At 45.6% G+C, this 24,044-nt stretch overlaps 1 protein-coding gene across 1 annotated transcript; it reads left to right on the top strand.

Annotated features, from left to right (window-relative positions):
- The first annotated feature begins 574 nt into the window (after window positions 1–574).
- Window positions 575–14,719, top strand: EDEM1 (ER degradation enhancing alpha-mannosidase like protein 1). Its single transcript, XM_032194245.1, has 12 exons — window positions 575–963; window positions 1,857–1,929; window positions 4,677–4,780; window positions 5,631–5,802; window positions 6,964–7,147; window positions 7,679–7,853; window positions 8,110–8,230; window positions 8,642–8,812; window positions 9,418–9,491; window positions 10,052–10,148; window positions 10,920–11,105; window positions 11,535–14,719. The coding sequence occupies exons 1-12, from the start codon at window positions 575–577 to the stop codon at window positions 11,622–11,624; spliced, it is 1,836 nt and encodes a 611-aa protein (XP_032050136.1). The 3' UTR covers window positions 11,625–14,719.
- The last annotated feature ends 9,325 nt before the right edge of the window (window positions 14,720–24,044 follow it).

The raw sequence follows: 24,044 nt of genomic DNA on the forward strand, positions 1-24,044 counted from the left end.
AAACATCGCGCTCCCGTGACCCCAGCAGCGCTCTCAGGGGTTGTGGGGAGGGTGAGCCCCTGGGAGGAGCCTTTTGGGGCTCGATGAGGAAATTTCACATTTTTAAGGCTGCCCTAACACGGTGGGCGGGGCTGTAGTGAGGCTTGTTTCTTAACTAGACTGGGCTTTAAGCCGTATCTCACAGCCTTCAGGCCAGAACCCGAGAGTTTTCACTTAAAAACCCGAGTTTTCTGTCAGGGGCGGTGCCGGGGCCGTGCCCGCCTCAGGCCGGCCCCGCGCGAGGCGCTGCGGGGCTGAGCCGGGCCCCGCCGCCCCTTCCGGGCCGTGCCACGCCAGCCCCACCGCCCCGCCCCGCCCCTTCACCCCCTCCACCCCCCCCATCTGACTGACGCCACAACGCGCCTATCCCCGACCGCCTTTCCCCCCCTCCCCTCACCCCCCAACCAATGAGCGCCGCGCGGGGCGGGCCTCCCCGCGCCCTTTCCCTGCCTCCCTTAAAGGCGCCGCCGCTCGTGCGTGCGTGCGTGGTTGGGGGGGGAGCGCGGTGAAGGATGCTGGCGGCGCGGGGGGCACCATGCAATGGCGCTCGCTGCTGCTGGGGCTGCTGCTGCTGAGGCTGGGCCTGCAGGCGCTGCTGGCGCTGCTGCCCGCGCTGGCCCCGGGGCTCTGCCTGCGCCGCCGCCCGCCCTTCCCCTTCCCCTTCCCGCCGCGCGCCCCCGCGCTCCGGGTGCCGGCGGCGCCCCCCGGTGGGGAGGGGGCTGCGGAGGGGGCTGGAGGGGGGGGGGAGGACGAGTATGAGGCGCGCTATGGCCGCGCCTTCCCCCCGCAGCTCCGCGCCCGCCTGCGCGACGCCGCCCGCCGCATGTTCGCCTTCGGGTACGACAGCTACATGCGGCACGCCTTCCCCAGCGACGAGCTCGACCCCCTGCACTGCTGCGGGCGGGGGCCCGACCGCGACGACCCGTGAGGAGAGGGGAGAGGGAGTGGGGGGAGGGGGGTGGTCCCAAAACCCCACAGGCCAACCCCTCAGAGCTCATAATCCCAAAGCTTGACCCCTCAGATCCCAAGTTCCTGGGTCCCGAACCCCAAATCCCAAAGGCCTGGCCCCAAATCCCAAAGCCCGACCCCAAAAATCCCAAGTTTCTCGGTCCCGGACCCCAAATCCCACAGGCCTGGCCCCAAATCCCAAAGCCCGACCTCCCAAATCCCAGGGCCCTGGCTCCAAATCTCAACCCCCAAATGCCAAAGTCCCAGCCCCAAATCCCAGCACTCTGTTCCTAAATCCCAAATCCTAAACTGCAAATCCTAGAGCCCCAGCTCCATATCCTGAATCCCAATCCCCGAAATCCCAGAGCCCTGGGCCCAAATCCCAATCCCTCAAACCCTAAAGTCCCCACCTCCAAATCCCAGCCCCCCGGCCCTAAATCCCAAATCCTAAACCCCGAATCCCAGAGCCCTGGCCCCAGATCCCAAACCCCCAAGCTGCAGTCCTAAATCCTGAATCCCAGAGCCCCAGCCCCAAATCCCAGCTCTCTGGCCTCAAATCCAAAATCCCAACCCCTCCCCTAAATCCCAGCCTGCTGGCCCCAAATCCCAAGCCTCAGATCCTGGAGCCTTGCCCCCAGAGCCCTGGCTCTAAATCCTGGTCGCAAATCCAAAATCCCAGCCTCCCAAATCCCAGAGCCTTGGCCCCAAATCCCAAAGCCCTGTCCCGAAATCCCCAAATTGCCAAAGTCCCAGCCCCTCAGCCCCAAAAATTGCATCCCCTGGCCCCAAATCCCACCCCGCTGACCCTGGCGAGCCCTGACGCGGAGCTGTGTGTTTCTCCCTGACGCCGCGCTGTGTTTATTTTCCAGCACAAACCTGAACATCAACGATGTGCTGGGCAACTACTCGCTGACGCTGATAGACGCGCTGGACACCCTAGCGGTGAGTGGCCGGGATGCTCCGGGTCCCCTTCCCACTTTGGTTTTTGGGTATAATTCACCCAGTCCCGAGCAGAAATCGATCGATAAAAGGGTCGCGGTGTCACGGGGAGGAGAGGTATCGGGCACCCTGTCACCTGCAGGGAGACGCTAAAAGGGTTCTGTGAAATCCTCCCTGCCCTTTGGGTATCTACCGAGCCTTAAAATCATAAACAGCCAACCTCCAAAGTCAGTCCTCAAGGAAGGCTTTAATTGGCCCGACTTCAACAACCCTGCACGATACAGCCTCAGAATTACTGCCCAGCCTCTGAAATTCAATGAGAAGCTCAGGAAGGAAGTTCAGGAGGTCAGTGTGAGAGGCTGAGAGGAACAGACTGATTTTACAAATTAGTTTAAAGGTACATTAACGTAGCTAGGATGTAATGCCACGGAGTAATTATTTGGCTAATTAAAATTTAAAGGCCATGTCTTAGCAGGATATGGCCGTGGATGTCTGCGAGGATGCAGTCAGTTGCACGAGGGGGTTGAGAGACGTGAGAAACGCCAGGTGCTCTGAAAGCACGGGGGTCGTTCTCTGATTGTTAACTGGAAATGAGGCGAGGCAAGGGGAGGCTGTTACGTTTGTTGGTTTAATTTGGACACAGGTGTGGGAAACCTAGAACCAAAACTTGGCACGGGGCTTCTTTTGGAAGGCTTGTGAAACTCTGGCCTCAGCTGCAGGACACTCGAGTCGAGGTAGAAGCATGGCTGCGAACTAAACCTCTGTGAGGGGTGTTTTAGAACAGACTCTGAAAGAAAAAGGTAAAGGGGAAAATGGGCATCGTTTTCCTTGATGTCTTCTGGAAGATGGGTCACGCAAAGTTCACCAGCCCTGTTACAGAGCAATTCTGATGTCCTTTGCTCTGAGGTTGAACTTAGACCGCAGCAGAACAACAACAGAAAAAAAAAACACAAACCAAAACAAATAGAAAAGAAAGCCAAGCAACTGCACCCAAACCACAGCAGGAAGCACCCGATGCCTCTCACCTCGTCCAAAAAGCACCAAAAGCAAGCTAGTAGAGCTGAAGAAGAGGGGAGAATGTAAAGAAACTTGCTGAGAAATTGAAGGAAGGCAGCAACGGGAAGTGTTAAATGGGAGGGAGCTGGTCCGTGGGATGTCCCAAGGGCCTGCCACGGGACAGGCACTGTTTAGCCTTTGTGTTTTTAACATAAAAATGCTGATGTTTCACGCTAAGTTGCTGACAGAAATACTTAACGTGAAGAGGAGGTGAAATGTCTGTGTGAGGAGTAAGGAAAACCTGTCGGAGGTTCAGCAGCAGGAACTGGAAGTGCTCGGTGTGTGGTAGGTGCGAGGCTCAGCCCTGCCCTCCCGGGGTCCCTCCAGCTCAGGATGCTCTACGACCAAGAGAGATTTGAGAGAGCTCCAGAAGAGATGGAGGCAATTTCAGTGCTTTCCCCCAGCGCTCAGATGAGATTTCCTGTGGAATACTCCTGTTGTGCTGTAAAGCTGCCAAAGTAACCTGTCACATGCATTTCTGCTGAAATTTGACGATAAAGTGATAAGCAGCTGCATTTTATGTTAGCAGTACCAGTAGTGTGGCGTCGTGGAGAAGCTTCCCCTCCTTGAACTCCTTACACCGAGGGACCGGGGCCCGTCCACGCACAGGATCCCTAAAGCACTGCTCTCGTCTGGAGGTGGTGGTGTGTGCGAGATGTTAGGTTATAAAATACATCCAGCTGCTGAAATGGGAGCTCAGCTCTGAGTGGGGCAGCAAGGAGCAGAACTGAAAGCAGGAAGTGAGGAAAATGTTGGTTTTAACTGAAGCAGCAGCTGGGGCTGTGAGCTGTGCTGGTTAAACAGCGCCTTCCTGTCCCCCTCCACCAGGGGCTGTCTCCTTTCTCTGCCTTTGGGGACATTGTATGACTTCTCCAATCTAAAACTTCTGGTTCCTGGAGTCATTTCTGCTTCAGAAGCTTCTGTGGCGAGAAAGCTTTTTGTTCTTCATCCCCTCAGGTCAAGCGTGTGAAGGTTTCCCACTAGGTCTGGGTGTTGGAAAGAGCAGGTTGGCTGGCACCGGTGCTCTGGTGGATAAAGAGCCGTACACCCGGCCTTATCGTGCACTTATGCAAGGAATCTGTGCTCTCCTTCCGCATTCCTGCTTCCTCGAGGCTGGAGCTGGGTTTGCTTTGGTCTCTGGATCTGGTGGGGACTGGTTGTTGAGGTTGTACACCTGGACAAACCTGGCACGCTTTGTCCTGGGCACAGCGTGCAGCGAGTGTTGTTGAGTCAAAAGCCTAAGACATTGGGTGCCCTGGTTGAGTAAATATCAAATCAGACGTTGTTGTTCTTCAGGTCGTGTTACCTTCAAGCTAAACTTAACTCTTAAGCTGATGGGTGTATAGCAAAGCAGGTAAATGTTTGGTATGCTGATCTTAAGAGATTTTAGGCTCATGGGCTCAGAGATCACCCACAATGGTGACGTTGGGTGAATGAGAGTGCATAGACTTGTGAAAAGGACAAAAATATGTCGGGATTTCCCTGTTTTAACGTTATATATTTGTATTTAAATGCAGTTTTTCATGTTAGTGGTATGGTTAGCTTCCTGGAAAGTCTGTTACCAGGAGCTTGAAGTACGTGTTCAGGATCCAGTGTGTACGACTGTTGATCTAAAATGTGGATTGGCCATTCTGTTGTTTTCCCTCTTCTGAAGCAGTAATTAGATTTTATATTTTTTTTTTCTTGGATAAAAGGTAATGGGAAATTCCTCGGAATTCCAGAAAGCCGTGAAGTTGGTGATTGATACGGTCTCATTTGACAAAGACTCAACTGTCCAGGTGTTCGAGGCAACCATCAGGTAGGTCGCCCTCAGTTTCTGTCGTTCAAACAGTGACAAGGTTAAAGGCTCCATGTGCGTATGTGGGAGATCCAAAGTAAAATCAGCAGTCAGGATCTCTCTGGTGGGCTTTATGCCATAAACGTTCCTTGACTAAGGTTTTTTAAATTCTGTTACTGAAGTATTGCATCTTTTTTCCATCTTTTCATGTTTAAAATGATTTTAGTGAGTCATGCTATTTGATGAGGTGGTACACTGGCAGTCTCAGCTCTCTTTGGGTTGCAGACTGCTACTTTTTTGTTGTTGCTCTTGCAGCAGAGACGCAGATCTGTGCACAACAAACAACCCTGCTGACAGTTTTTCCTTGTCTTGGTTGTTTGCCACGGACCTTTTGCTTGCTTTCACTTTTGTTCTAGATGAAAAACAGGCCTGTCGGTCTTAGAGATGAGTTGAAGATATTGTCTGCTGTTAAATGGTTTTGTTGTTTGAATGACTGCCTTAAACTGTAAACTTGCTAGGATTTCTTTTTATGGGAAAATGTGTTATATAAACTTAATGTCATTTGTAGCAGTAAATGACTGCAAAAAAGGTGGGAGAATGTAGTCTTTGCTCATAAATAGGCTCGGTGTGTTAAAAGCAGCTACTAAGTTAGGTAAAGTTTGCAGAACAGGATCTTGAGGTTTCTGTGGGTAACGAAAAACGACTTCTGGATGTTTTCACTAATGGTGGGGAAAAAAGGAGATCTTTTTCTGTAGTGCCTGTAAGATGCATGAAGCAATAATTCTGTTAAACATGGTAGTGGTAAGGGGTTAGCTGAAGAACTAGGTTCAGGTTAGAGTTAAAACCTGGAGATCTTTTCCTTTTCCAACAGGGTTCTGGGAAGCCTGCTTTCTGCCCACATAATAATTACAGATACCAAACAGCCCTTTGGTGATATGACCATTAAGGATTACGATAACGAACTGTTGCACATGGCTCACGACCTGGCAGTGAGACTCCTTCCAGCCTTTGAGAACACCAAAACTGGAATTCCGTATCCTCGGGTAAGTGAGCACGTCAGCACGGTGCAGAAAGAATCTAAATGCAGAGACTCTCCTGCCATACAGCTCAAATTCTGCGTCCACGTTTCTGTGTGCACCTGGGGTACTGAGCCTGTTACATTGCAATGGAGTGTGGGGGGGAACTGCACAAAGTTGTGGTGAAACGGGCGACGTGTAAGTTGCTCCTGGTGTGTATTAACCCTTTTCTTTAGGCTGTTTCCTCACCCTGTCTGTATGGTTCCCTGTGGGTCAGTAGTTGTTTGCTTCCATGCTGTATGGCTAGGACGTGCCCTGCCCTGTGCTTTTTCCACATCTGTACTGTATGGTAACAAACAATGCTGCCAGTAAGAGGGTTAACCAGAAATACTGCAAAGGCAAATAGTTTAAGCACGTACCTTTGCTGGTGACTTGGTACTAATATCATTGTGGTGACAAAATAAAACCTGTCTGAAATAATTGCCACGTTGGGCTTGGTATTTGTCACTGTCTTGAATGCTGCTCAGTAAGCACTCCGGAACACCGCAGTATTCTTGAATGCTGCATCCCTGGTTTTAAACATGCAATGGATAGGAAGAAGGGCATAAATTCTAGTGGAAGAATTCTCAACCACAAAACTAATTAGCTCTTCCCTGACTGCTTTGAGTTTCTGGGGTTGACGGCACTGCTGTACTTCCAGACATGTCGGGCTGTAGACACAGGAGCTTTCACTTCTGCTCAGAGTGCAGTAAAGCAGCTGAGGGTGGCGCAACTTCCCTTGGGTGTTTTGTGCCATGGGGAAGTCAAGGAGCATTTGCTGGTGAAGCTCTTGATTTCAGGAGCACTAAACTAGGGGAAACGGTTATTGTGTCACCGTGGAAGAACCTGAATGGTTAAGTAGAAAAGATGATAAAGCAGATTGAAATTTGGAAGAGTTATCAAAAGGGATATAAAAAAAAAAAAAACACAAAGTTAGTTCTCACCTTGAGAGTGATCTTATAAATTCAGAAGATGAATTTCAGGATTTTTTAGCAAAGTTTTTTGACCGAGTAGAAATATTCTGGTTTTCAATGCATTGCAAAAACTAATGGAAAAAAAGCTTTCTAATAAATTTTAAGACTGTGGATCAGAGCACAGCTGTGTGAGGAGCAGCCTGCCTCCTTGCTGTTAGCACTCTCTGCTTTACAGGTCAATCTGAAGAGGGGAGTACCTCCAGACAGCAATAATGAAACCTGCACTGCAGGAGCTGGTTCCTTGTTGGTGGAGTTTGGTATTCTGAGCAGGCTGCTGGGTGATTCCACGTTCGAATGGGTGGCCAGGAGAGCTGTCAAAGCGCTGTGGAGTCTCAGGAGCAATAACACTGGACTGCTAGGTAATCTCCTCTGGGGTGGTGCTATATTCGCTGGCTCTATGCTTTAAGCTACCTCAGACTCCTGTAGCAAGACGCCCTGACTCTACAGATTTCTTTGGCGTATCAGAAACTTTGTTGATCTGCTTTCTCTGCAGCTGTTGAGTCGTACTCTCCTCGTGTACTTGTGCTTTCTGTTGAACAAATGGCACTTTGTAATTTCGTAAGAAAAACGGATTACCTGAATGACTCCTCAGGGCACAGCTTTCCAAGACAAATTTTTCATTAAACTGGGAAATGAACCTGAAGTGCTTGTATCTGTATTCCCATTAATATGATTTAGATTGGCAGATGACTAAAAGTACTTAAAATGACTGCAGGTGTATCCTAGTTCCATGGATGAATGCACTGTTACACTTAAATTGATAAGTGGGAACGAAAAAAGATTTTTAAAACTTTGAAAATTTAATAGTTTTAAGTTCTATCTCTTGAATATTGTCTTTTTCTGTCTGATGTACTCAGCTACTTCAGACTAAACTTTTTGTCTGTTCTAAGGGAATGTTGTGAATATTCAAACTGGCCACTGGGTTGGAAAGCAAAGCGGCTTGGGAGCAGGATCAGATTCATTCTATGAATATCTTCTGAAGTCCTACATCCTCTTTGGAGAACAGGAAGACTTGGAGATGTTCAATGATGCTTATCGGAACATTCAGAACCACTTAAGAAGAGGGTAAGTTATTTCTCATGAGTATCGATTCCTTAAACATACAAATACTCCAGCAAGTTACGACAGGTTGTGTAGTGTTTTGGTCACCTTCTGGAAAATTTGTTCTCTTTTGTTCTTTAAAAAAGAAAAAACTTATTTCTGTGTTGGTCACTGCAGAAAGGAATTCTAACATTCCCTTCACTAGGCAGCACTGTAAAACGGAACAAGCACTGTGTTCTAAACCAGTGAATGTTTACACATGCTTATTGTCATTTGGCAGTCGAGAAGCCTGCAACGAAGGTGAAGGTGACCCGCCTTTGTATGTTAATGTAAACATGTTCACCGGGCAGCTGATGAACACTTGGATTGACTCTTTACAAGCCTTTTTTCCAGGACTACAGGTAAAGTAAACTTTTGTTTTGTTAAAAACTGAATGACACGGTGGAGGGATTCTCAGAGAGGCTCGTTCTAATCCTAGCCTGCACATGAACAAGCATCTCTGTAAGCATCTCTTCTGAGATGAGTGCTAACTTGCAGGCTTACACCTGGCTGTTCTGGTAAGAGAGGCTTGGGGCAGCTCGGCATCTGCATCAGCATAACAGTGCTTCAGTTCAGCATAACGATACTGGGTGTCTCGGTGTGCTCTGTATGAAACTTGAGATGCTTCTAACTTACCTCATTTAACCTCAGCATTTGTATACCACGTTGTGCGGGGAGTGTTTTGCTATGTGGCGTGTTCCTAATACAGAACAGAAAGTAACTTGCTGGCCTGCAGTATTAAGCATACGTGTTTATGGTGTTGTTATACCTAGGTATTGATAGGAGATGTGGAAGATGCTATTTGTCTCCATGCTTTTTATTATGCCATATGGAAGCGATACGGAGCTCTCCCAGAGAGATACAACTGGCAACTGCAAGCTCCAGATGTTCCCTTTTATCCGCTGAGGCCGGAGTTAGTGGAATCCACATATCTTCTTTATCAGGTACTTGACTCTTCTGAGCTTACAACTCACGTCTTGGCAAAAAGATTTTTGATCAGAAAGTCACTTTTTACACCCCGTACTTCCTGCCATGTCCTTGGGTCACTAGCAAACTGTTAAAACTTAGTGCCTCTTTGTCTGGATGCTCTTATATAGAGGTCTCTGTATAAGCAGTTGACTGTTATGTAATGTAGTTGCTATGTTGCTTGCTTTGAAAATAGCCCTTTTCATAGGACAGGCAGAAGTGAGACTAAACAACCTGTTGAAAAATGGCTGGCAGATTTTTACACAGTAGAGACTTGTGACTTAATAGAAATCATTGAAGTAAGTGTAATAGCTTTCTTTGCTATATTGTCCAGGTACAGTCTCTGACTGGCAGCAGATGCAGTAAACTAAAATAAATTTCTGGCTGCAAGGAAGCTATCAGAGCTTGAATTTATTACAACTTTTACTAGGTTCTTGCTCAGAGTAATCTAAGTCATGTTCCTGTAAAGGTAAGTTTACTGTGACACATGAGAATCTGATACTACTGCGCCTGTGCTGTAAGTGTTATTTTTACAAATTTTCCAGATTGCTGGCTCTACCTGTTGTCTTTTTCCCTTATGCAGGCCACAAAGAACCCATTTTACCTTCACGTGGGAATGGATATTTTACACAGCTTGGAAAACTACACAAAAGCAAAGTCAGTCTCTAGTGTTCTTTACTTCCTCTCACTGCTATATACATATGTTTTTATATAAATGCTCTATACAAACCCATCTGCCAAATGTAGGTAAATCAGGAAACCCGTTCTGTAAGTAAACCAGAAAGCCACAAGTGATGATTTGTTTATTGAACAATTATTTTCCTAATTTGAAAATGAAATTTACTGTCCAGTGACAAATTTATGCCTTCAGAATTTCGTAACAACATTTTTAAAAGGGTTTGTTCATGATCTGGGTCTCTTTTGTGCTCACTATGGCGAAATTACCTGTGCATGCAGTGTGACTCAAGAGCATCTTGCTTCTTTGAAAGAGTTTTTCAATACGTCTGTACAGTGACGCTGTGGTTGGGCTATTCCAACGATTACAGTCTCATCAGGATACCAGGAATCAATAATTGATGCTTCCACGTAAAAGAGAATTTTCTTTTTAACCTCACCCCTACTGAACTGGAATGGTCTGAAGTTGAGGAAAATTTAGGGAGTTCTTCAAGATCAGAATTTGCGGGAACTAAGCCCAAACTTAACCTTATGTCTTTCAGGTGTGGCTATGCTACATTACACCATGTTGTAGAGAAGACAAAAGAAGATCGAATGGAGAGCTTTTTTCTCAGTGAAACTTGTAAATATTTGTACCTGGTATGTAAACGTACTTCATTTCCCTTGCAAGTATTGTACATAAAGTGGCACAAGGAAGCAGGTGCTGTTAGAAACTGTGCTAGGCTCTGGTGAGCAGAGGTGTTTAGGTGTCAGAGTATTGCAGAGTGTGCTCTTCTTTCTTTGTCCCTACCCTAATCTTGGAGGTTTGGGCAGCTGCCTGAGCTGCTGGTCCTGAAATGGAAGAGCTGGCAGCTCTTTCAGGGGAAAGCTTGAAAGGAGAGGGAGTGAGACTGGAGGGGAGGTACGGCTCAGCTCTAAGTTAAATTGCTGTAGCCATTTTGCCTGAATAGCAGCAGCCTCCAATTACTCCCCATCAAGCTTTGGCAGTCACAGGAGAAAGCATTTGAGCCAACACTGCTTAAGCTACTCTTCTCAATTTCCTTTAGTAGAGAGAAGAAAAAAGGGGGGGTGGGAGGAGAGGGAAAAAAAAAAAACAACCTGTGACTGAATAGCAGCAATAGATGCCAGCCTAGAAATGCCTGCACAGTGCAGCATACAAAGAGAAGGTTGCTTTAAGTTGACTGCAAAGTTTTTTTCTTTTGATCTCCTCTTTTTTAACTGCTAAAATAAATCACTCGCATTAAAGCTGTTTATTTCCATTTGCTTTAATAATAGTTCACCATTTAGCACTGAAAGGTGTGCTTTTTGTGTGAGCCTTCAAGTGCATCTGTGTGCTTTTTAACTTGATGAGGGGAACTTGAAAAATGTTGCACACTTAATCCAGATTTGTCTCTCATGTCTCCTGTTCAGTTGTTTGATGAAGACAATCCAGTGCATAAGTCTGGAAACAAATACATGTTTACTACTGAGGGACATATTGTGTCTGTGGATGAACGTTTCCGGAACTCACTGTGGCAAGACATCCTCTCTGGAGAAGACGACCGTGCAGAAAAAGTTAAACCTAATGAGTTAAAGGCAGTGAACTTCAGTTCTAATGTAAGGAATACACAGACCACGTGTGCTTGTGCTGCTGAGTGAGAGGGAATGTATGTGGGCTTAGGCTAGGCCGTGGAAAAAGACAAGTGGAAAAGTCCTGTAGAAAAAGAGCGTTATTTTAAAAATAATAATTCACAGTTGTCATAGTGAGGGGAGTCGCAGTTGAATAACAAGCTGCTGTAGTTTGGCTTGTATTTGGAATAGTACAGCCCTCACTAAAGAAACACTTGCTGTTTGTTGATGTTGTTTGTGCTTTGTTTGCAAAAGGTGAGGGAGAGTAAGGAACAGAAGTGCTGTTGGTTACAATTTTCTGGACTGGGAAGAAGTCTGTGGTCACTGATACTGAAATGCCTGCTGTGTTAAATAGGGTTTGGGATCGACTGTTTGCAGATTAGAGTTCTTAAAAATATTCTTGTTTTTTTTTAACAGTGTAACAGAGTTCCTGACGAGAGGAGGTACTTACTGCCACTGAAGAGCAACTACATGAGGCAGATCGATCGAATGGTGGGCTTGATCTGAATGGTTCTTCAGAGCAACTTTTATCGTATGTCTGGAGGAGAATGGGATTTGGCTCTAGACATTCCTCTTCAGCACACATCTGCATATGCTGAGTCACTTGGGTATCCCCAACGCTTGTTAGTTTTTGATTATGGACCTGAAGGGAGATTTTGTTCTCTTACGAGTTCAGTCTTCTGAACTATGGTAACTCCATGTGCCACCTGAATAGAGGTTTCTTGTTTTAAGACTTCCTATGAAAAATGTTGCAAATGAAGGTTGAATATACTTAAAAAAAAAAAAAAAAAAAAAAAAAAAAGAGAGAGAGAGAGAGAAAATTGGCACGTGCCACTTGGCTACCTCTTTGTAGCTGCGTTACAGATTTCCCTTTGGAAAAGGGTCAGGTATTTAATTTGAAATGATCTTGGGATTGGAGAAGGAATGGGAAAGTGCAATTTCTTACACCAAGGTTAATTATTCAGTTATTCTGACTAGCAATACACAATCTTAAGTACTTCTCAGGTAGCAACCCACTGGTAGTGGGTTTTTGCTGAAACAAAAATGCTCTATTTAGGTTAGTATCCTGAAAAGATAACTCTTGATCATACAAGAAGCTATCAGTATAGTCATGAGTTCTCTCATGTACACAAGTGTATAGAACTGCACAGTCAAAAGGGCCTGTAGCTACAGAAACCAGTAATAAAACAATTTAGGTGCCTTTTTTTGTAAGGGAGAGGGGGAGTGAATTACAAAGCCACTCAGCTGTTGAAGCAGCTAACTTGATATAGCTTAGCTGAGCAGAAGTTCCAAGAGTTACGTTGTCTGCCCATGTATCTAGTGCCTCTTCAGGACAGATGCTGCTAAGAAAAGAACTGTTATACAAGTATATGAAGAACAAACTGTTTCATATTCCTTACAGCATTAATATGTTAGTGCCTTGCATTTTCTTCACTTGTAGGAAAAGCTGAGCTTCCTTGGGAGGAGGGATGAAGTATTTTGGAATAGCTAGTTAAAATATGTGGTGGGTCCCAAAGTAACATGAAGTAACTTACGTGAGACAACTTTTTTTTTTTAATGATGCAAGAATATCAACAGCTGTGCCTCTCCCAAAGAATACTTAGGAGCTGGTTTATTCTCTTTGTCAGTGGTCAGTGTAATTAGTACAGAGGCTGTCTCTGCATCATCCTAGGGAAGGACTTGGTAAGGGATCTGAGCTTGCAGTGCACATTTCCCTCTGTTACAGGACAGTTTGGTCCATGCCATCATAACAGGATCATGCCTGCAGAAGCTATTGATGCTGACAGTAGTGCTATAATGTAACTGCATACTGTGCCTTTGGGTTCCAGTAAGGAAAGATGAAAAACTGCTGTTGCCTCTTCCCAGCATCATAAAGTGCAGCTCAGATATGTTTGAGGAATAACTATATATGAACTTCCAGGAAAAAAGGCAGCACTGTTGTGAGGGATGAAAAACTGAGGCCAAACAACTTAACTCTGTTTTTTCAGCGGCTGCCTGTTGCTTACATGCTCTTTACTTCTGACTGCAGTTGAAGTAGTTAAACGTTGTTGTTGGGTTCATTATTTTTAAATTAGGGCTTAAATATAAGGGCAAACTTGATCTGCTGTATTTTCACCTTCTATGATGATACTGGTTTTCATAAACATTGGTTTTCAGAAGCCATATGTTGCAACTCGGAACATTTCTAATGGATATGAAGTTAGTGCTTAAGAGGTTATTGCTTGAATCTTTAGCATACAGATGCATCTCAGGGACTTCATTATAGAATCTTATATTTCTTGATAGTATAATCTTATATTCAGGCAAAAAAAAATTATCCTGTCTTCCTAGTCTTAATGTATGTGTTTTAACAGGGGTTTTGAAAGGTAGGGGAGGGGAATATGTTCAGATTTCCCAAAATGTTGCAATAGAATCAATTGCCTTGCTATTTGAGGCAGCTGGCAATTTGAACTCTTTTAGAATTACCTTTGCAAATCTTTTCCTAGAATGTCTTAGTTGCCTGTAAACACTGACTGGGCATGCTGGCACACTTCAGTCTGTAAACACCTACAGGAGTGTGGGAGGACACAGCAAGGGAGCGGCTCTGCCTGCTGCAGGAGGGAGAAAGCAGAAGTGTCTGGGGTTTCTGAAATGCTGCTGCTGGGTCAGATCTTATAATTCTAGCTCTGAAATTAGAAGTGCTTGGTAATGTGGAAGCAAAACCCAGCATTCTGGTACAGGCCACGTAAAGTGTCAGTGTGCAGGTGCCAACACAAACATTGCCCTCGGTGTGTTTGTGGATGCTTCTGGTAATGATTTTTCCCCGACTTGCAGTTTAGCTCTCCGAATGTGCGTTTATGCATCTTGCAATTGCCTCTGTGTTTTGTGCCTTCTAAAAACAAAAACCTGAGCCCTGGTAAGGGTTCCAGCTGAGTGTTATGCACAGAAATCTGTTTCAGAGTTTTCCTCGGAGAATTACACGACTGTAATGAAGTTGCACAAGTGTTCTACCACCTTGCTTCTTCACTTCTTGTGTATTGCCAGAAACAGAGTTGAAGGTAGCTGTACAGTGGGAACAGTACAGGCGAGTATTGCTGCCTTTCAGCCCTTAGTGGCTCAGACCATTAGTTACGGTGCCAAATAGTTTATGGTCAACTTCTCATTAGAAACTGTGCTGAAATTCGTGTTGCCAAGGTGATCCAGCAGTTATCATCCCATAGGAACGGGCTCAGTCTGCTAGGAGACTGGTACTGGCTACGTGCTGAAAGGCTTTGTGTTCCTTAAGAAGCCAACTTCTCTTTGTTTTAAAAATACGGATAGGTTTTTACTCTGCAATGACAGGGCACATGCTATGCACTAAAATGGAAATTTTTGTCTAAGTCAATGGTATCAAAATGAAATTGATAACACTGCTGGAATAACTTACTGAAACAGACTTTTGTATTTCTCAGTATAATGTGCAATATAATTTTTTCCTAATTAAAAATGCAATGTATGCTTAATTGTTGTTTTTCAACAGTATTTAATTGAGGGTGGGAAACTTGTAAGAGGACCAAATGTGCTTTCATGAAATGTCCGAAATTTTCAAAACTGAGCTTAAATTTTAAAGTTTTGCATTAAAAATTGTGTATTTGAGCACTTTTACTTGTGTTTTTCTTCTGGTGTAGTTTTTGCAAGGTCATTGTGAATCTTACAGGTGATCTCCCAAAGGCAGGGGAAGAACGAGTTTGGGTGCCTGTGCCTCATCCCTGCCAGTCACCAGACGGGAAGGCTTCGGGAGGCGAGGGTGAGCTGGGAGTGGCAGTGAGTAAGGGCAGGCATCCCTGGCGTCTGTGCTGGAGCACGTCTGTGGCTCTTACTAACATTTTCCTGGGCTTGGCCTATCTGAGGAGCTTCAGACCTCGGACTTCAACAAAGCAACCCAAGGCCAGAAGCAGTTCTCCAGCTCTGTTCTGGGTGTGTAGGGCAGCCCTGTGTGAGGAATGCAGGTCTCCACCTGTGTGCCACACAAAGTAGGCTGGGAATTCACTTTTTTTTTTTTTTTTTTTTTTAATGAGCTATCCCCAGCCATGAGCAGCTGTCACCGCCAACAGCATTCCTGTCTCTTACAGCAAATATTGTGTTACTGCCCTTAGAGATCGAGCGTACCGCTGGGTATTTTGGGAGAGGAAGGAAAAGGCTGCTTAACCCAGAACCTGACAATTCTTTTCCTCCAAGGATAACTTGTCCAAGGCAGAGGCAGAGACCTATTTAGCACAGGAGCACGTAATTGAGGTGTGTAAGAAATAGCATTTTACTTTCCCTGTGGGAGATTAGAGAGACTTCTCAACCACATCCTTGCAGCGACATGCAATAAGTGGGTTTGGAGAAGCAATTGCTGGCTGGTGAGGGGTTTCTTGGCAGCTTTATCTGCCTTCACTACTAGCCATAAGGTGTTTATATATATATCTGCTGCATTTTCATCTAGCTGAGAACAAGGGATGGCTCCATACTGCAGGAAAAATAAAAATAATAATTAAAAAAACCCCACATCCCTCCCTGCAGCACAAAAAACCTCCTCCTGCCCCTCCCTGGCCACCTGTGCAGTGACTCGAGGGGCAGCCAGTGCTGAAGCAGGGGTTTGGTGTGGAATGAAGAAAGGAAGCCTGGTGGCACCGAGCTGTCACTCGGTGAGCAAGTGACCTGCTGGGGTCTCTTAATGCCACTGCAGGTGGGTCCGTGATGAACATGGTGCAGGTGGGAATGCACTGACAGCCTTGCTGGGCTCTCTCAAGGCTTGGGAGAGCTGCACCCTAACGAGCTCACGGGGTATTTAAAAATGGATGTGAAAACAAAGTATTTGACCATCTCTTTGATTTTTTTTTTTCCTGTATTAGTTTTCTCTGACTGATATCTGTTCTGTCGTACGTTTTGTAGTCCCAATTCAAGGGCTGCTGGAGCTGACAGGACATTTTGTTGTCTGCCTTTGGCTCCTGATCAAACTCCAAGTTACAAGGAAATGCCTATTGACTGTCAGTGATTGTGGAGACTGGATTTTTGTAGTGGTTTTACTTTTTCTGGAATTTTTTGATGATGATTTTTTTTTTTTTCTTTCTAATGGTGCTTTTGCTGGCTTCAGACTGACAATTCCTTAGTACCTTCAGTGGGCTGAAGTCCTGCCTTTGAAGAACCAGAAAACCTTCCCTGCAGTTGCCCATTTACTGGCGGTGTCACTGCCCTGAGCAACTGTTTGCTGTCCCTATTTACCATGCGCCTTATCTCGTTTTCCCTCTTATCTGTGGTTGGAAAGTTGGTGGGCTGGAAAGTGGCTGTTACGCCTCTGAAACAGAGCAGTTTTGATTGTAGTTTCTCTGATGTCCACGTTTATTGAAATAACTCCAAAAAGCTTCTATTCCCATTCTCACTTTTCTGGCAGGTTGCATTCCCGTGCCTTTGGTGTGAGCGGTGTAGGTCTGGTCTGCTTCCACAAGAGACCACTCTTGTGCCACTGTTTGAAATGTCTGCTCTCGAGCCTTGGAACAAAAGTAATATCTTGTAGGCGGAGTGTTTGGAAATGTAGCTTTATAGCTTTGGTGGCGCTGCTTCTCCTTCAGGTGGAGCTGCAAAGCGTCGAGGAAAGACGAGTGAGAGAAGTGCCGACGTGTCCCGCTGCTGGCAGATTGTCCCAGCAGCACAGCTCAGGACAAAAATGGTTTCTGCTAATTCAGAGACATTTACCTGTGTCCTTTCTTGAAACTTCTTTTAGGGAGAATTTTTATTTCACTGATCACCATTTCTATTTATTCACTGAAAAAGATAAGTACGTGTTCACTAAAAGCTGCTTTGTACGATGTTTGCTTTGTCCCCCACTTAAGCAGATGAGAAGGCTGTTTGGCCTTTGTATTGAAAAGCAGCTTTTTTCAAAGATAATTTAATCTCTGTTGCCTAAAATTTTTGCGTGGCTGTAGAAAAGGACAGCTGGGGATTGCTGCTGGAGCCTCGCTGGCACAACTTGGCATTGCAGCGAAGAGGACTGGTCACTCCCGGAGGAGATGGGGGGGGTTTGGTTCCTAGCAGAGTAACTCTGTGAAGTTCTCTGAAGCCATTTATTACTTAGATAGTGCAGAACACCATCTTGTGGCTTGTGATATGACAGAAACGGCTGGCAGAATGGGGATTGCTGAAGAGAGGGGGCTGCGATCCCGAGACGAGCGTGCTGAACTCTGCAGGGTGCCGCGTGCTGCTGTGCTCAGAGGAGCGGTTTGAAGGGAAGGGATGCAGTCTGCCTCAGCTGTGTTGTTCTGGATTGGGTGCTTTGGAGAAACGGAATGAAACCACTGTGAAAATGATCCTGGTGTGTTTATGACCACCTCTGAAACACGGGAGGTGGGGGCGTTGGTGCTGAGGGATGTTTGCAGCGAAATGGCTTCCTGAGCCTGTCCTGTTACCGGGTCCTTGCAGCCAGCTCTGTAGGCCTGGTGGCCAAAAAAAGGGGCAATTACTTGTGCCTGGAGACATGGCCGCGATCCCATGGTGGATTTATTGGGGCTGGGAGGAAGCCGAAGGAGGCCCAAGTCTCTCCTGCCCCCTGCCCACCCCTCTCCGGGTCCATCTCTGGTTTGGTGCCCAGAGGGGCAGCTCTGCCTCTCAGTCCTGTCTGAAATCTGCATCCAGCCCTCCCACCATCTCCACGTACATATTTAGGGAGTGGATGCTTAAATTCAAACAATTTAACCCACTGTTTCAAATGAAATAATGTGCAAACAAACTTCTGGGGTCCTCAGCTGCTCGGCAGAGTGCTTCAGGCTCCCCAGGGGCCTCCCCCTATGGCAGCACGGACCTGTCCTTATGGATCTTGTTGCACAGCTCTGGAGGTAAATCACAAAGCACAATGGATGGCATTTGCCCTTGTGATGTGAGGCAGGTGCTCTAAAACTGTGAAAGAAATATACCAGAAAAATTATAAAAAATTATTTTCCTTTATTAATATTTTTAAATAATTGAAACCACTTGCCCTGTAAGGCCCAGAGGCTTTCACAGTAATGGAAATCTGCACACTGTTAATTTTTTAAAGCGTTCATTTGGTGGAATAAGTAATTCTTAACGTTAACAGTTCTTGAAAAGTACCTCGAATCAATTATCTTCATCACATGAAGGTAGTGTTAGCAGCCTGGCATTACGTCCTTTTGTCAAGGAGCTGTGTTACCTTAACTTCAGATGAAATATAAAATTCTGTTTTGAAAAAATTACTGCTTTTGCCTCTTCTCTTACAGAGGAGATTGATTTTTAAAACAGCCTTCAGGAGGAAAAATAAAAAGGAGTTTTTAAATAAGCATTTTTAATAGAACAAATATCCCCTTACCCTCAGATGCTGCTTATGAAAAAACAAATGATGCAGTAGATACAGATTTATTTATTTATTTGAAAATGACTTCTCCTCCTTTCCTTTTGCTTCCATTCCTGCAGATGAGTGCAGCACAGATGTACCACAGCAGAGCACGGATCTGCATTTTTATGCACATCAACAGGCTTTTTGCCATTTTAATATGCCGTTATTAAGCAGTGAGGTGCTTTGTGGAGAGTACTAAGAATAATTAATCCATAATTCACCAAAAGAAAAATCACATCCAACAGGCTTCATTTTCTTTTCGCCAACTTTTTTTTTTTTTTTTCCTGTTATTCTTATTTTTGCCCTGTGTAAGCCTCAGCCAGCGTGTTTTGCACCCGATTGCACAGTGACTGAAGAGTGACGGGCTGAGCTGCTGTGCTGCCCGGAGGGGCCGAGCAGGTTGCGTGATATTATAAAGGCTGTGATAATAGCAAGTGACATTTTGATGGGAGTTTTATGCTTGCTGGGTCACCGAGGCTGGTGGCTGCTCTCTGAGATAGCGAGAGGAGAAATGCTGGTGGGCATCTGGAAAGGGGAAGCTCTGGAGTCGCCCCCTCCTGCCCCAGGCTTGGCCGGGGAAGCCCCCGTGCCCGTGGGGCTGCGTGGGAGCCATGTGCTGGCCAACACTGCTGATCCCAGCCACAGCCGGCGGGCATCTGCTTGCCACAAAAATAAAAATACTGAGCCAAGCTCATTAAGGATACCAGGATTGATGCCTTTCATTTGAAGTGGGCTACGTTCCTGGGAGCAGTGGAATTATGCCACGGACGCTGTTGTGCCTCAGCGTGGGTGGAAGGTTCTGCTTATTCCGGCCTGCGGGGAGCCAGGAGGGCGGCCTCCCCAAACCTCTCCTCGGACCTTAGCTGCTGCCAACATCCAGTGGAGCTGAAGTGACAGCAGCATCCCAGGCCCCAGCCAGGAGCCCAAAATCGCATCTCTCTGGCTGGGCCCTCTGGGGTTTGTGGTGACTGCAGGAGCTGCAGCAAGCGGTGCCTTTGCACCAAGGGGTTGTCTCTGCCACCTCGTGTTCCCCTGGGGCATGGGGGGGGCTCGGACTGCAGCCATCCGAGTCCTTCACAGCTTGCAGTGATCACTAACATCCAAGTAACGGGTGTTGTGGTGCTGTGGTTGCTGTGCAGCAGCTCCTCGTGGGGCACGCTTTGATAAGGTTTACGGCTCCTCGGCTGCTGAAATGGCTTGTCTAAAAATCCTGGGATCTCAGGGCTGAAAATGTGTGGTGAGGAGAAGGAAAGGAGGGCTGCGATGCTGATACTGAGACTGACTGAAGTTCAGGCCGTTTGTTGTGTGGTGTGAGACTACAGAGATGAAACCACGGTGTGCCCTGAGCTCAGTGCCTGTGGGTTTACTCACGGCTCTCTTCATCCTCAGCACTCTTCTGCACTGAAACCTGCGGGTAGAGCAAGGATGGCATGGCGTAAAGGGGGTTAAGGTGATGTGCTTAAAACTTCCGAAATGGAAACGCTATTAAAAATGTATTATTCATAATGTGAAAAATGTAGCTTTTCAATTCTGTTGACATACAATTATTAGGTGTTTGAGGATTACTGTACCTGAAGTTGTTTTGCTACTGACGCAACAGGAATGAATATCAAAACTTTTTGAAGCAAGGAAGTGATTTAGAAATCCCGTGCTATGGTAAAGAAAAACAAATAGGCCTTGTCTGTTAGCATGTAATGGCCCTAAAAATATACGGTTGCAATTTCATGGCTGACCTGTGCTGTAATTTGATCGTGATGACTCAGGAGCTGAACGCACATTTACATTTTGGTCGCCTGCCCGTCAGCAAAACAAGCACACGGCTTCTGCAGGGCCGGGCGGTCGGATGCAAAGGCGACCTGGTGAGACTTGAGGTGCTCCCCAGGGACCACCGGCACCCTTCCACCCGCCTGTTTGTCTGTGTAGGATTGTGTTTCTCGGCTAATAACCAAAACCCTGGGTTTCGGTGTCCCTGGGGACACCACTAAAACCCTGAGGTTTGGTTTCTGTGTCAGCCTGGCTGGCTGGGTTCATCCAGTGGTGGTAGGGGCAGGATGGGTCGCACCCCGCGTGCTCTGAGAGCTGCAGGCTCCCCCAGACCACGGGGCAGGGCAGAAATGGGTGCTCAGCCCGTCCTCTCCCTTCCCTTTTCAGTGATCTCACTAGCTTTATGCTGGAAAGATTTCAGCACTGAGCAATGTTTCAGTTTGGTGATTAATTAGTACTGCTGTTAATACAAGATGCAACTCCATTAGATTAATGTATCTTATTGGTCAGGCTTTAATTAATTAGGTAATAAAACCGACCCTAAAAAAAAATATAACTCAACAGCGGTTAATGAAACCCATGGATCTACTTATTAAGAATTAAAACCTTTCTCTATTTAATATTTTTCTGCATTATTAAACCCTGCTTGGTTTCTTTGTACGGTATGTCCCATTAATGATGAGAGTCTTATTTCTGAATTACTTTGTGTGAGCCCAGAAATCTAGTATTATCTAATTAGGGAGAACTCTTCCTGCATAATAAATACAGGAGCAGCAAAATCAATTTGTTCCAGGCACTTTGTATTACTCTTAAAAAATCCAATCTGATAGACCGTATATCAGTTCTCACAGAAGAAAAGTAGAAACGCCATGGGAACATTGCGAAACTGCCCCAAATCCCATGTTTTTGCCATGGTTTAGGTTGCAGGTGTTCATCAGCAGCCTCTGCTCGTGCCCCGAGGAGATGCTCTTGGCTGGGCCAGCACAGCGAGGAGGGCTGGGGATGAGTTGAGCCAGGAGGGCAGCGGGGCCAGCAAAAAAGATACTTGCAGAAGACGTAGTATGAAGAGCACACCCGATGTCAGTACATTTGTCCTCACCCCTGTGCTCTCTGGTGAGTAATTATTTTGGTTCCAGGAACAGCTCGGCTCCCAGGAGCGGGTCAGGGCTGGGTGTAGTAGTGCTGGCTCACACGGTGGGCGAGAGATGCGATAAAGCAGGTTTTGCTTTGTTTTCCAGTTTATTGCCTTATCCTTTTTCTTTCCCATGCCTGGGGCCAGGGATTTCATTGGGATTTGCTGTGATAAAAGTTCAGCAACTTCACTGCAGGAGCAAATTTGAGGCTTTAATACCGAAAGAATCCAGAGGATCTCTTCTCACCTATTTCACCCTCTCATGTCAAAACATTTATGGACAAAGCTTGAGTGTGTGGAGGCTTTTTGGAGGCGGCAGCAGGCAGCGCAGCCCAGCACACAGGGATGGGGACACATCGTGGGGACACCATTAGATTAATGCTTGAGGTTTGGCTGACTTCTGGAGCAAGAGCCTGTGGTAAGTTATTGTTCTGAGAAAAGGAGGAGACTCTAAGCTCTCTTTAAAACATAATTAAAAAGATATAAGTGGATTCAACATTAACAAAAATTAGATAAATGCAAACAATAGAAAGCAGAGAAAACTGGGAAATGTAAGTAATGTTCCAGCCCCATTAAAAGTCCGTTCTAATGGCAGCCCTTCACAGTAGAGGAATGACAGTAACAGCCCTGCTTATTGCCGTCTGCTGACTTTAAAGCTGCCTCAAACTGACCATCGTGGGATTCACGGCACTCGCATTAATCCAAGGAAATTTGTAACCTGGTTTTCTTGGAAGCAGTCTGAAGCCAATGGTGGCAGAGGGCTGCTGGGTTCTGGATGTGACTCTTAGTGCTGTACACCAGGAAGATAACATGAGAAAAAGTTCTTAGGCAGCTTGGCCTGAGTAATTATCTTTGCTGAGCATTCTTGGTACTAAAATAAAGGTAAATGACTGTAAAATAATGATTAAACCCCTCAATGCGGTATAAATTATTGAAACTGTGCCACAAGTTACCACAGAACTGCCACAAATAAAATGTTGGCACCTTCCCTGGACAGACTTCTTTAAACATAAAGAATTTCTGATAGAGTAACAAGCAAGGATTTTGTCTGCTGTTTTTAATTTTAAACAGGCTGCGGCCTGCAATGAGCAGCTTTCCCAGGGCTGTCAGAAGGGTGATCAGAAATGCAGGAGTGCACCGCAGATAGAAGAAAACGCAAGTTTTGTCCCTTTGAAATGGGGGAATGAGTCAAGCTGAAGCCAAGAAGAAAAATGTCACGCCTGCAGAGACATTGCATTGGCTTCTGTAACATAACAGGAGCGGGCACAATAAATTAGCAGAGCCCTGAAATTAAAATTTCTTATTCAGGAAGTTTTGGGCTGGCTTGTGCTGCCAAAAAAAATGATCATGGAGCAATTACGTGGTAATAAAGCTGGGGGGGGTTTAATCAATACTGGAGGCTGTGTACACTTGCCTTTTTAATTTAGAGGTTATGGTTTTTAAATGCCATTCTACAACTTGCTCTTAGATTAAGGACTTGTTTGAGGTCTGTGCCCCAAGGTCTGCCTACTGACGCCTGCCCTGCTCCGAAAGCTGTCCTGCACCAGCCTCTGGGTCTGGGACCTTTTGTCTTTTGCCTTCTAAATATCAAGCAGAGCTTTAAAGCAGGAGTTTTTATTTTCTTGGGAAGAAGCTGGGAAGTTTGCAGTGCAGTTCTCTGACTTGTGTCGAGCTGTTGCTGCTCTGTTTCCTGGCAGTGAGGTTTTGGGGTCTGATCCTGTTTTTCCTTGGCCGTGAGCAGCACGAACCTGCTTCTGTTTTATAGCTTCCCTGTTGCAACTTCCAGGCTATGGTAGCAGGGAGCCTGCCAGTATAATTACAATGTGTAATTTATCTTTGGTTCTCAGATACTCCAGTGTAATTTCCTGGAGGGATAACTCAAATGATAATGAATGCACAGTTATGAAAGTTGCATTGCTTTGTAATAATAGTAAAATATGTATAATATATGTTATATTAATTATATATATAATATATATATATTAAATATATAATTATATTAAATATATATAATATATATTTAATATAATATATATTTATATATAATTATAAATTTATAAATATATATAATATATATTAAATATATAATTATATAATAATAATAGTAAAATATGTATAATATATGTATAATATAAAATATGTAGTAAAATAGTAAAAATGAAAGGTAAATTAAACAAAAACGTATTAGGGTACATTATGCTGAAACGGAGAGGTATTCACCTCTGCTGTGGCTGCAGGTTGGGATGAGCTCCTGGTGCAGAAGTGCAAGTGCTGGGGTTTGCAGGGGCAGATCCCATCTGGACCAGGTGGTCCCTGAGCATTGTAGGGCGTTATAGGGTCAGGAGGGCTGCTGGGGGGCGGCCTGGGGCTGCTGCCCACCATGGGGGGTGGCCAGGGTACGTCTGTGTGAAGCAATGTTTTATTGCCAAATCTGCACTCGATGGGGCTGCTCTGACCCCCGACTCCTGCAATTCGTGCAAATCCTGGTTTATATTAACAATTTGGTAAAACTCGAACACAAACCTAATTAGCTTTACAGCCGTTTATTTGGTTCCACAATCTTCTACAAGCATCAACGTGTATTTGAGCTTTTCTGTGCTTTAGGCCCATGCAGGTAATGGAAAATTAAATCTGTTTCTCTTGATGGTTTTCACAGCAAAGCAAACCACCCTGATTTTGGTGC

This window comes from Aythya fuligula, chromosome 10 (assembly GCF_009819795.1).
Source record: "Aythya fuligula isolate bAytFul2 chromosome 10, bAytFul2.pri, whole genome shotgun sequence".
NCBI classification, from domain to species: domain Eukaryota; kingdom Metazoa; phylum Chordata; class Aves; order Anseriformes; family Anatidae; genus Aythya; species Aythya fuligula.

Excerpts from the sequence above, each read along its gene's own strand:
- EDEM1 (XM_032194245.1), top strand. The coding sequence starts at position 575 with ATGCAATGGCGCTCGCTGCTGCTGGGGCTGCTGCTGCTGAGGCTGGGC. Across the intron at positions 4,781-5,630 it reads GTGTTCGAGGCAACCATCAG|GGTTCTGGGAAGCCTGCTTT; the intron begins GTAGGTCGCCCT and ends CTTTTCCAACAG. Across the intron at positions 7,854-8,109 it reads CAGAACCACTTAAGAAGAGG|TCGAGAAGCCTGCAACGAAG; the intron begins GTAAGTTATTTC and ends GTCATTTGGCAG.